Source organism: Lepidochelys kempii, chromosome 18, assembly GCF_965140285.1.
Source record: "Lepidochelys kempii isolate rLepKem1 chromosome 18, rLepKem1.hap1, whole genome shotgun sequence".
Taxonomy (NCBI): Eukaryota; Metazoa; Chordata; order Testudines; family Cheloniidae; genus Lepidochelys; species Lepidochelys kempii.
This window is the reverse complement of record NC_136397.1, coordinates 1,357,149-1,370,544: the sequence shown is the minus strand read 5'-3', so window position 1 is coordinate 1,370,544 and position 13,396 is coordinate 1,357,149. Positions and strand designations below refer to the sequence as shown.

The following is a 13,396-nucleotide window of genomic DNA, read 5'->3' as shown; positions in this document are numbered from 1 at the left end:
ATTCGCACTGTAGAGTTGTGTTGGGCTCACAGTAGGGCTGCAGCCCCTTCTTTGACTTTCTCAGATCACGTTTTTGAGGCAAGGACTGTACACATTGCACTTGGATACGTTTGGACCATGAGCAAGTTTTAAGGAAGTTTTGATTGACTTTGTTATTTTTGTAGGTGTCCAGAGGGTAGATGAAGGTGGATGGAACACTGTTCAGGGGGCAAAGAATAGTCGTGTGCTTGACCCTGCCAAATTCCTTAAAATCACCAAGGTAAGTATCAATGGACTGAGTCACTTAATGTTGACAAAGCTACTTGGATATTAGTTTGGGAAATTTTTGTTTGTTTAGATCTATGGAGGAGATGGTTTGGTGCTTATGGGTACAAAGAGGCCTTACTCTTTTTTCTAGGGTGTTTTAATTCGTAAAATCTTTGGGGAGGCAGGTCTGAGCTGAATGTAAACAAAACATTGAGCAAATGTTATTGGTTCTGAATGTCCAAAGATTATTTGAACTGAGGAAAGACAACATATGTACACATTTTTTAAGATTCATAATTATCCTTTTTTGATCCAAAATTTCTTCAGTTGAAAAGAGAATGTGAATTCAGGTACTGTCTTTGACAGGAATAATACATCAAGCAGCTATCCCACAAGGCCTCTCAAGTGCCTTGGAAGGCCTGCCTGTGGTTACTGGGGGGAAGGATAGCTCAGTGGTTTGAGCATTGGCCTGCTAAAGCCAGGATTGTGCGTTCAATCCTTGAGGCGGCCCTTTAGGGATCTGGGGCAAAAAATGAGGATTGGTCCTGCTTTGAGCAGCGGGTTGGACTAGATGACCTCCTGAGGTCCCTTCCAAACCAGAGATTCTATGAGTTATCATGGAGGCAGCACTCAGGAAGATTCTTGGAGTTTAGTTTCTAGTCTCTGTAGGCAGAGGTGCCCCACCATACTCTGAGTACATAGAGTCCACAGTATTCTCTCAGTTTTGCCTCGGGCCTCATAGCAGGCTCCTTCTAGACTACAACTTTCTGAGAATTGGCTCTTGTATCTTTTTGTCTCTTGTTCAGACCGTTTTTTTCTGAACACCATCCTGTCCACTTCTGGATCTTCCAGAGAGAGGCCCAGGATTTCACCTTGGGATGATTCTTCTGTAGTTTCATGATTCTCATTCTGTTTTTTGGACTCCCCTCCCACAAATACACAGGAAAAAAGGTCAGAGGGAAGGGGCACTCTCTTCCTCAGAGGATGGCAGGTTTTCCACGTCATCTTCTCTTAGCTGGCAATGCTTTAAAGAGCTGCCTGGGCAGGGAAGATTTAAGCACCGAGTTCTGGTGCAGGCAGAGTAGGAGCGGTCGGAGCCAAGGAAACTGGCCATATCTCCCCCTACTGCCACTTCTTCTCTAGTGTTCCACTACCTCCCCTCTTCTCAGCTGAACTACTCTTTGTGGAGAGGAGGGTTGCTTTCCCTCTACTTGCTGCCTATCATAGGTGGCAGCACCAAGAGCTTTGAGGATCTGTGGTTTGAAATGAGCGATGAACGCTCACGTTGTATTTGTAGATTTCTGGGTGCAATCAGGAGACTCATACCGGCCTTTCACCTTCCTATAAACTGTTATAAATTTTTATCTGATCCTGCAAATCTTGCCGCAACCATCATCTGAGCCTCTGATGAACTGCTTTTTGTTATTCTTATCAGCAAAGTGGGATTTTTTGTGACAGTAGTCTCAGACTCAGGTTAAGTGTATTGTCCTTCCCTAGACCCCTGTCCTTTGCTAGAGTTCTTTCCAGACAAAATGGTCCTGAGAACAGCTTTGGAATTTCTATCCAAAGAAAGAGAACTTAGTCCTTTACATTATTAGGATGATTTCTTTATTTCTTTTTGCCCTAATCAGTGCCACCCTATTGAATTTTCCTTCAGTGCCTGGATGTTAAGAGGCATATAAAGTAGGACCGGGACAGAATAAAATCTTTCTGCAGATCAAGTGCCATTTGTTCTTTATGGAGATCATACAGGAGGCCTCCAAAGCCCTGTCTAGTGAGGTGGATTTATTCTGCTAATAATCAAGCTTTCAACTCAGATGAGAGAAGCTCTTCTACTGGGCTTAGTGTACATATCACTCTCTCCATTACAGCTTCATGGGCAGAAAGAAACAAAGGCTGTTCCAAGGAGATCTGCAGTGTCGCAACCTGATAGTCAATAAATTTGTTTGCTGATCATTACAAAACGGATTTCCAGTTCTTATAAGACACTGCTTTTGCCCCTCCAGATCCTGCAAACCTTTTCTTTACATGGCTTTCTCTGTTCTAATCCTTGCTGCTTGCAAATTCCCAGCAGTGCCAGGATTGGCAGATTTCATAGTGAGTGGAAATCATTAATTCATTACACACAAAATGGTCATCCCTCACACACTCAATGCATCAATCCTGTATTCCCTCCTTAAAACTACTGTTAAGATCTTTTGATCTTATTGATAGAAAGTTCACAGATGCTTTATACTTACTCTTTGTGAGGGTTGCTTTCCCCCAGATGTTTTACATTTACGCTTTGGAAGTATCTATTTGGGGTGTGCTTAGACACTCCCTGCCTTTTAGAGGCTGAGGAATGATCTCCAAGAATCTACTAGAAATCTCTGTGCTAATAAGGGTCTTACAAGCTGTACCAGAATTAGTAAGTGGAGTTATATGAAAAGATCCATTTACAAGTAAGGAGCAAAATTTTCCTATTTGTAAGTGCTTGATCATCTGTGTTGATTTGTATTGCAGTCCACAATAGATGAGAAGATTCAGCTTGTGCCTAAAGCCCAGTTGGGCAGCTGGGGGAAGGGCAGCAGTGGTGGAGCAAAGGCCAGTGAGATTGGTAAGTTTTACCTCAGTTTATATGCTGTCCTTGATGTTGATCCTTGTAATCGTAGTTTAGCTCCTTGTTGATCCATCACTGTGGTAATTTTGAACAAATCACGTAATGTGAAGTAAGAGGTATATATGCTGTGACCATCTAAAATTAATGAATTCAGAGCTCAGGCCTAGATAATGTCCATTCCTGTAAAGTTTGTGTCATGAATGATCAAGAATACATCCCTTACAGCAGAATGTGACATAACAGTAGCGTAATAGTAACACATAGTAAGGGCATCAGCTATTTGCAGGCTGGTTTTCCCACCCAACTTCTTTTTCATGCGAGGAGCCCCTTAATACATAAGTAAAGCAAAATATAATGTCAGCATGGGCCATGTGGTTCCTGGCACTGATACCTGGACTCGTTAAGACTCTTCCTTTTCTGTTTGGAGACTTTCATTTGAATTGTTTTCAAGACTTGAAGAGAAAATCTTGTGGCTTTGCCTTTTTGTGGGAGCCAGCAGCCTAAGAACTAATTAAAGTCTTCAGCAAGTTCAAAAACCTTAACAAATGAACAAATTCTTCAGGCCAGTTACTAATTAGAAAAGAGTCTGTTTTATTATTAGTAATTGATTGTTTTCTGCTGTACTGACCATATCTGCCAAAGTGTTTTATATAGTCATAAAACAAATAATAAAGAAATACAATTATACAACAAATTAGGAACAAATTCAATTCCCAAAATAGATCTCTCTAATAGAGTTTTAAAACTTCCTGAAAAGTTTGGAGCACAAGTGATCTGGAGTAAAAGTTTTCACTAAATTATAACATGTGCAGCAAGACTAGGACTCTGTTGCAGGTAATCTGTTGTCACAGAAGCTGGGTGGCTCAAAGTGACATGCTGTGGTCACTAAACCTGAGCTATAACAATATACTGTCAGTCTGAATCCTGGCCATGGCAGTTTTCAAAGAAAGTGTATTGTGTATGTTGCTTGCATTCTGCAGGGGCTCCTTTTGGAAGTTTTGCTCTGAGATAAAAATTTCTGGTTTAAAACCAATATTTTAAATTTCTTTAAAATACACAAGAGGACTTTGATTTTACTTTGTAGGTGTTATCAAGGTAATTACCATTAATTAAATAGGGGGAAGATGAAAGACTCTAATAAGCAGTTGGGATAATGTGATAATACTCCTCAACTATTTCCTGAGCAGAGGGACTGAGTACGCTCAAAGGACAGCAAGTTAAGCAGTCACAGTCATTTGTGGTATGTCTACACTGCAGTGTAAGCCCAGGACTAGTAGAACTCAAGTTGCAGACTGTGGGTTTGTTAGTGTAGGCCCTGAAACCCTAGGTTCTTTTGTAAACCCAAATTAGGAACTTTTGAACCCTGGGTCTCAACCTGGGACTCCAGTGTCTACACTGTATTGTGTGGGCCCCAGTCCAACAACTCATATTTCAAACTTCCCAAAATGTGGCCACTCTAGTGTTTTGTTCATGGTGCAGTGTGGGAAAACTTGAGTGTCCACCAAACTTGACTGTCCAGAGGTCAAAGAAAGTTGGCCTAAGGGATTGTGGGATAATTTTGATGGACTTCCAGAGCATAAGTCCACTGGTGCTATGTCTACGCTGCAGACCAATAGGGCTTGAACCCTGGGTCCTGGCTTGACTCAGGCTTGGACCCTCAACCTCTGGGATCCTGGGTGTGAGCCCTGGATTAGCGCAATTTATGTGTTGATGGAAAGGAGGTTAGGCTTAAGCCTGAATTCAAACCCTGAGCTTACATTGCAGTATAGCTGTACTGTTGGACAAATTACACAGCTCCCTTAAAATGAGCTGCTCATAGTATTTTCAGATTCTTCCAACTTTTTTAATGCAGAGCTCAGGAATATGAAGGATCAGAGCAGTAAGGAGAAATGTGCAGGATGTTGGAGCAGTGCAGAAGGAGAGGGGTTGGGAGGATGTAGGAAGGAGGCTATGCACCTTTGCCAACCTTTTCCCCTTGGGATTGTGTTCTGGCACAGCTATCAAGAGGCCAACACACTCCTATACAGCAACTTATTAGAGTAAGGGATCATTTAAATGCTGTGTTTTTGAAAACACATTTGGATGACTAGGACTTAGACATTCACTGAATGCATCCAATGAAGTGAGCTGTAGCTCACGAAAGCTTATGCTCAAATACATTTGTTAGTCTCTAAGGTGCCACAAGTACTCCTTTTCTTTTTGTAGAACTCTACTCCATCCCCATGCTGCCTGCAGCAGTGAGGATGGGAATACTAGGCTCACCCTTACCATGATGCTGATGCTTGTAGGAAAATAGGGGAGCTTGGAACAGTGCAGGAGAGTGTGAGGAGGAAAAAAGAGGATCAGAGCTGTGCAGTAGGAGATACAGAGTTGGAGCTTCAGCTCTGTCCCCCAAACCTCACCACATCCATACCCCCTATTCCTGTCCCCCTTCAAAAAAAGCCCCCTCAGTGCTGAGACCAGATTGGGAGCTAGGAATTAATATGTGCAGTGCATGGCACAGGTACACAGTGCTGAGATGAAGTGAGCTGTAGCTCACGAAAGCTTATGCTCAAATAAGTTTGTTAGTCTCTAAGGTGCCACAAGTACTTCTTTTTGTGAGTGCTGAGATGGGGTAGGGAACTGAGAAAGGGCTTCCTTGGAGTATGGCACAGGCCCACAGGCTGAGAACATCTCTTCAGTCTACTTCACACCTTTCCGAACCTCCTTTCCTGCAAATGGATCTGTAGAACCCCATCCCATATACCCATACTTGGGTTAGGACTTTGTATCTACACTCTCCTTCACCTTCTGACCTCCAACTGGTACAGGTAGTCCTCAAAGCCCAATCACCTCTCCATGACCCCTCCAAACTTACAGGTAGAGAGGCAAAGAGGGTGGAGAGTGTGTGTGTGAGAGAGAGGGAATGTTAGAAGAGTTAGAGCAGGAGTGTAAGAGTCTGAGTAGGTGGGGGAAGTATGAGCAGTGAGGGAGAATGTGTAGGGTTTTGGAGCAGTGCAGGGAAGAGCGGGCTAGAGAGGAGAGCATCAGAGCTGTGCTGTGGGAGATATTGGGGCATTTTAGCTCTGTCCCCTAAAAAATTCCCCATATCCATGCTCCCTCATGTCTGTCCCATACAAATGTCCTTCTCTCCATATGGAGGTGAGCTGAGGTGGGGAAACTAGGCTATGCTGGGGGGCAGAGATGGGAGATGAGATGATGCAGGGGCAGTGAAGGGACTAACATACAGCCAGTGCATCCTATGGCTGGGATAATCATTGCCAAGTAACCTTGAGCAGTAGAGTGGGAGGGCTGGGCTGTGGAAAATGGGGATGCAGAAAAATTCATTGCCCAGAAACTTAGTGAACACAGAGTTAAGGTTGCTCAGTGATGCCTCTTGCCATTCAAAAATGTAGAGATTGGCTGAACTTAAACTTCTGAAAACCAGGAAATACAGGATTATGGTATGTGCCATTCCTGCAATACAGCCTTAACTCTCCTCTCTTTGATCGATGCCCGAATACACATACTAGCATAATAACACACGTACTAACACTTTACCCTTGCAGATGCTACAAAACATTCTGGGAATGCTGCAGGTGAGCACTGTAGGACAAAGTTTAACACCTTCCTTTGCTGAAGTAAAACTCAGGGTTAGGTTAGGCATAGCAAATAGGAGCTACGTACACCTAGTCTATACTCAAACACTGAGCTTTGAGACATTGCTTTCATTTACCTCTCACTAAGCCTTGATGCCAAAGTCATGTATGCCACCAACTCCCCATTAAAAGACCCCTGTGAAGTGCTACTGAGACAAACTACAGAAGTCAGCACTGAAATGAGGCATGGCTGATCCTTCATGGTAACTATGCACCTCTCCTGCTAACTTGCTGTAACTAATCCCTCCACCATTCAGCACAGCTGCAGCTAACACAGTGAATACAGCTGGAGTGCATGCAGGTAAATGCTGTAATTCAAATCTGTGGTACGCAACACAATAATTGGCATGTTTTCTTAGTCTCCAATTTATCCACATCCTTCTTGTAGTGTGGGGCCCAAAACTGGACACAGTACTCCAGATGAGGCCTCACCAATGTCGAATAGAGGGGAACGATCACGTCCCTCGATCTGCTCGCTATGCCCCTACTTATACATCCCAAAATGCCATTGGCCTTCTTGGCAACAAGGGCACACTGCTGACTCATATCCAGCTTCTCGTCCACTGTCACCCCTAGGTCCTTTTCCGCAGAACTGCTGCCTAGCCATTCGGCCCCTAGTCTGTAGCGGTGCATTGGATTCTTCCGTCCTAAGTGCAGGACCCTGCACTTATCCTTATTGAACCTCGTCAGATTTCTTGATGCTGACCAGAAGCCCCAGAACAGGGCATTCGGAAGAAATTTTGGTGCTACCCTGTATCCTTTTGTAGATTGTACTTAGTATTCTTTCTGTGTTTACTGCTTTGCAGTTACATGAACAGAAGGCAGCAGGACAAGAAAGATTAGTTACATTATAGTAACTGGTTTCAGAGTAACAGCCGTGTTAGTCTGTATTCGCAAAAAGAAAAGGAGTACTTGTGGCACCTTAGAGACTAACCAATTTATTTGAGCATGGGCTTTCGTGAGCTACAGCTCACTTCATCGGATGCATACCGTGGAAACTGCAGCAGACTTTATATATACTTGTATATATATATATATATTTGTATATATAAAGTCTGCTGCAGTTTCCACGGTATGCATCCGATGAAGTGAGCTGTAGCTCACGAAAGCTTATGCTCAGATAAATTGGTTAGTCTCTAAGGTGCCACAAGTCCTCCTTTTCTTTTTTTGATTATAGTAACTGGAGTTCTTTGAGCTGTGTAGTCCCTTTGGGTATTCACTGTGCGTGAATATATATATATATATATATATATTCTGTCTGAATTAGGCTCAGGTGCATTTAATTAGCGCCCAGCTGATAGTGCCTCCTTGATCTGCCTCTGAACCCTGGCTGAGAATTAACCCCCAAAACTCTTAGCAGTTCCCTGGTTTTCCAGAGTTTCCATCCAGGAATGCTAGTGGAGTGGAATGCAAGATACACCCTAGGGATCCCAATAGATCTCTGTACCCCAGTTTATCGGGTAAATAAAGCATTGTGATAATCCAGCCAAGAAAGAGAATCAGGCATGCATTCAATGTTAGGAATCAGAAAAAATCATAAAAGTTATGAATGAGCCCTGCATGCCATGATGATAATGAGAAGCAAGAATAAAATGGAGTCAAGCCAGCCCTTTTCCACAGGTTTTCCATGCTATCAACTCTGGAATAATGGAAGATTGTTTAAATTATTTTGTGGCACTGTGTCCTTGATAATCCAATGTTATCACTGTTCCCTACATCTTCTTTTGCAATCTCTTGCAGAGTCCTTACGACCAAGTGCCACTAGTTTGAACAGATTTTCTGCACTGCAGCCCCCAGTGTCGTCTGTGTCTTCTTCTTCTGTATCCTCAGAGTTAGACTCTCGCAGGGCCTTAACTAGGTAAGATTTAGTCAGCCAATAGAATTTGCCATTCCAATATTTATGCATCCTAACATTTATTTGCTACTTTTACTGCCACCGCACATAGGGAAGAGGTGGCCATTGAGCTGTCTCTCAGTGATGCCCAGGTCTTTTTTCCTGAGTGGTTAAAATTAATTTAGAACCTATCTATATGTATCATTTGTTCCAAAGGTCACACTTTATGTTAAGGGTGTATTTATAAATACAGGAAAAGCTGTGTTCTCTAGCACTTTACAAACCAGAAAGCTCTATGAACCAGCATTTCGGGAGAGGTTGCGGGGTGTGGGCTCTGGGAGGGAGTTTGAGTATGGGAGAGGGCTTGGGGTTGGGGCTCAGGAGGGGTTTCGGGTTGCTGGATCCGTGCGGCGCTCACCTTGGGTGGCTCCTCGCAAGCAGCGACATGTCCAGAGAGGCACGGCCAGGCGGCTCTGTGTGCTGCCTCCACCCACAGGCACCGCCCCCACAGCTCCCCTTGGCAGCTCCCCGCAGCTCCCGTCTGTGCTCCTAGGCAGAGAAATGGCTCCATGTGCTGTCCCTGCCCCGAGCACTGGCTCCACAGCTCCCATTGGCTGGGGACCGCAGCCAATGGGAGCTGCAGGGGCGGTGCCCGTGGGCAGAGGCAGCGTGCAGAGCCACTTGGCCACACCTCCACCTAGGAGCATTGATCTCAGCCAGTCGGAGCTGCAGGGGTGGCACCTGCAGGTGGAGGCAGCACACAGAGCTGCTTGGCCGTGCCTCTCCAGACATGTCGCCACTTGTGGGGAGCCGCCCGAGGTGAGCGCTGCCCAGATCCGGCACCCCGAAACTCCTCCCGCGTCCCAACCCCCAGCCCTGAACCCCCTCTCGCACTCAAACTTCCTCCCTCCTAGTTAACCAGAATTTTTGACTTACCGGCACCCCTCATCCCCCAATATTCCGGATAACAAAGCTTTTACTATCGTTTATGAAGGGTTAATAAATTATTAAGATAGGTGTATTAAATGATTAATTTTTGTAGAAGGTTATCGGGTCCAACACGTCTGTCAGTTGCTTACGTATAAGACTTTCTACCATTATGTTTATAACTAGCTATAAAACATACTACTCATATCTGTAACGTGCTTATAGTATTTATTAATTATTTACTAAATTATTATAAACTATTTACTTTAATGTACCCTTAATGTAAAGTTGACCAATTATTCATTCCAATGTGCATAACTTTGCATTTGTCAACAATGAATTTCATCTGCCATCAGGCTGTCCATTCACCAAGTCCCTCTGAAGTTCCCCACAGTCTTCTCTAATCTTGACTGTTGTAAATAATTTTGTCTCATCTGGGATTTTTCCACATCAGTATAATCTTCCTTTTTCCAAATAATTAAAATGTTAACATAATTCCTAGGGTTTATCTGTCAGAAATCCCAGTGTTTAGCATTTTGCTATTTTGAAATTATACTTCAATATATGCATAGGTAAAGAATATACCAGTTAGGCCACTTCACAGTGAAATGGTGCCATTACTTTAACATTAAAATTCACTGTGTTTTGAACCTGCAGAAGTGTAGTATATCCTCAGAGTGTTTTGTTTCAGATGTGCACTATGACACATATGCTCTCCCTCCCCCTCCCCTGTGTGCATGTATATATGCATTCGTCATTTGGATCAAGCGTCTGAGGTCCACACCACAGGTTTAAAGGTGAGGGAATCCACAGGCTGCATATTGACCACAATCTGTACAGTTGAACTGTATTAAAAATAACTTTCATTGACTATTAAATTACTTTCTCATTTTTTCTGTAACAAATAGACTGTATAAGAGACAGCTACCCAGCTGCTTTTATAATGTTATGGGAAATGTGTCCAGTGTTAATTTTTAGCAGTAAGAGGATAAGAGCCTTCCATATGAATGTGTTTTCACTTTCTAGTCGTGGGAGCACAGGCAGAGAGAAGAATGACAAACCACTCCCATCTTCGGTCACCCGTCCAAACACCTTCCTGCGCGGTAGCAGCAATAAAGAGCTGCTGCTAGGCAATCAGGCACAAGAAGAACAACGGCGAGAGATGCTAGAGACAGTGAAACAGCTAACAGGTGGCATGGATATGGAGAGAAACATCACAGAGACAGACAGGAACAAAGCCAAGGAAATTGGTGAGAGACTCCTCCATGAGTGCTAGGTGAGCACTCCTGGAGCTCATTAATACAGGGGAATCCTTCTGAATGTGCAGAAATGTTTACAGGAGAATTAATCAATATAAGTGACAGTTCTCTGTGTTTCAGAGTAGCAGCCGTGTTAGTCTGTATACGCAAAAAGGAGTACTTGTGGCACCTTAGATAAATTTGTTAGTCTCTAAGGTACCACAAGTACTCCAGTTCTCTGTGTGTCATTGTGGATTTTTTCCCCACAGTGACTCACAGTGGAGCTTTTGTAGCTGAACCGTGTTTCCAAAGTTTTATAACTCAGCTGATTTACACATTTCTCCTCTTATTGTCATCTTTGCTCACCAACAGCCTTTTGGTTTCACATAAGTAAAAATACAGTTTCTTCTTCAAGTGCTTGCTCATGTCCATTCCATGTAAGTGTGTGCCTGCACCGTTGCCAAAGATTTTTCCCATAGTGGTATCCATTAGGCCGACTCTGGCGCCCTCTGGAGCCACATGCTTATGCACCATTATAAGGGACACTGCCGTCCCCACACTCTTTCAGTTCGTTCTTACTGCTCATAACGTTTCTTGGAACGACCCTTCTTGTTGCAGCAAGGCTTCTTTCCAGTGGTTTTTGAACTCCTCCTTGGTTCGTAGTTATCTTAGTTATATAGTTTTGTGTATATAGTTTTTACAAGTAGTGGTAGTGTATATAGTTAGTGTAAATAGATAGTTCCTATTGTTGAAAGACATCTTCGCCCCAGGGACCAGGCATGCTTCAAGCCTTGTGCCTCCTGCAGTAAACCTATGTCCTTAAGTGAGTCTTACTCCAGCTGCTTTAAGTGCTTGGGGAAAACGCATGTGAGGAACTAGTGCCAGATCTGTTGGGATTTCAGACCTCGCACTGAAAAGGACAGAGACATCAGGCTGAAGACTCTCCTCTTGGAAGTTGTCCTCAGACCAGTCTCAGAACGAAGCCACTCTGATTCAGCGCTGCATACTTGAGTGTCGGTGCGAAGCGCTTCCCTGGCACTGAGCTCTTTGCAGCACCGTTCACCAATTCTCTGGTGCCAAGAAAGAAGCCCAAGAAGCAGCACACCAACAGAGGGTGCTCACCGGTGCAGAAGAGAGATAAGCGGGGGGAGGAAAGCATAGTGAGACCTGTGCTGGGCCACTCTTCTGCTTCTGGGCTCATGCTGGCACTGTCAACTCTGCCTAGGGCATTGAGTCCTGTGCAGAACCCTCAGTTGACACCAGGAAGCCACCATGGTACCAGCGGTCTGATGGTATCATTGACTCCAGAGGCTTTCCAGTTGGCTACGGACCTACTTTCTCTGCCCGTCCTGCCAACCCCAATGGGGTGCCTGTCAGCTCCAGCATCTGTAAGCAGGAGGGAACAAGGAGCGTAAGGTGGCTTCCTGGCTCCAAGCCTCTCAGCTCCTTCTTGGGCAAACCTTCCCTGATCCCAGTGTCCCGATCTCTTGTGCGTCACTGGTCCCCGGAACCCTAGCACCATATATGGAGGTAGAAGCAGGTACTGCTCCACCGTGGTCGCCAGGAGAAAACTCCTCTTTGGGGTTCAAAGGGGACCCTTATGTGCCACCGAAAGCCCACCACCGGTACCAAGCATATGCACCACCAGCAGGCCTTTTGAAGGTGCACCCAATGGGTCCTGTATCAGTCACCATTTCAGATTCACCTCCCCTTTTATTTTTGGACCATCTGTCACCCTTCAGCCTGGCATGGTCATTCATAACATCAGACCACTGAGTCCTGAGCAATTCCCTTCCACCCCCTATCCCCATCACTCCTCAGGGACCCTTCTCACAAGCAAATCCTCATCTAGGAGATGCAGTCCCTCCAACGTATGTGGGCCATGGAGGGAGTTCCTCAAGACTTGAGTGGGAAGGGGTTTTATTCCCGGTATTTCCTAATCCCAAAGGACAAAGAGGGCCCCGCCCAGCTCGGACCTGCATGGCCTCAACAGATATCTCAGTAAACAAAGGTTCCCCATCGTCTCCCTGGCCTCCATCATTCCCTTCCTGGGTCCAGGAGTCTGATACGCCACCCAGGTCTTAAAGGACACATACTTTCACATTTCTATCTTCCGTGGCCACACAAGATTTCTCAGGTTTGTAGTGGGTCAACACCACTACCAATTGACTGCCCTCCCCTTCGACCTATCGGCAGCCCCACGGATTTTCACAGTGTATGGTGATAGTAGCAGCCTTCCTCAGGCAGCGAGGCATACAAGTCTACACATACTTCGACGACTGGCTGATCAAAGGTCAGTTGCAGGCTCCAGTACAGAACAGCATCAGCATAGTCCGAGCCACCTTCAGAGCGCTGGACCTGCTGATAAATGAGCAGAAGTCAACTCCTGTCCTAGTTCAGAGAACAGAATTTACTGGGGAATTTACCCAATTCCAGACCATGTCAGACCTGATATCCAAGGTCATGGCCCACCCAGTCATGACAGCTCGGATGTGCCTCAAGCTTCTGGATCATATGGTGGCTTGTACTTACGTGGTTCGGCATGCAAGGCTGTGCATCAGGCTCCTCCAGATGTGGTTAGCATCAGTTTACTCCCTGAGCAGACACCACTTGGACTTAGTGCTCATGGTCCCTCCCTAAGCTGGTGGAAAGACCCAAGATTAGTAATGATGGGGGTGCCCTTTGTTACCCCTCAACCATCAATAACCTTAATCTCAAACATGTCTGACCTAGGGTGGGGTGCCCACCTTAACAACGTCAGGAGTCAGGGCCTCTGGTCCCAAGAAGAATTCTCCCTGCACATAAACAACAGGTTGCTCAGGGAGGTATGCTTAACATGCCAAGTGTTCCTCCCCCAGATCTCAGGTGAGGTGGTGCAAGTCCTTACAGACAGTATTGCAGCCATGTTTTATAT

General features: G+C 44.9%; 1 protein-coding gene across 17 annotated transcripts in view; it reads left to right on the top strand.

Annotated features, from left to right (window-relative positions):
* The window catches only part of EIF4G3 (eukaryotic translation initiation factor 4 gamma 3), a 441,067-nt gene that overhangs the window by 370,807 nt on the left and 56,864 nt on the right, over positions 1 to 13,396 (top strand). For all 17 annotated transcript variants that reach the window (XM_073316601.2, XM_073316590.2, XM_073316588.2 and 14 more), the window contains 4 exons: positions 165 to 259; positions 2,749 to 2,842; positions 8,224 to 8,341; positions 10,271 to 10,494. In XM_073316601.2, coding sequence (XP_073172702.1) covers positions 165 to 259; positions 2,749 to 2,842; positions 8,224 to 8,341; positions 10,271 to 10,494 — 531 coding nt within the window. The remainder of the gene's footprint in view (positions 1 to 164; positions 260 to 2,748; positions 2,843 to 8,223; positions 8,342 to 10,270; positions 10,495 to 13,396) is intronic.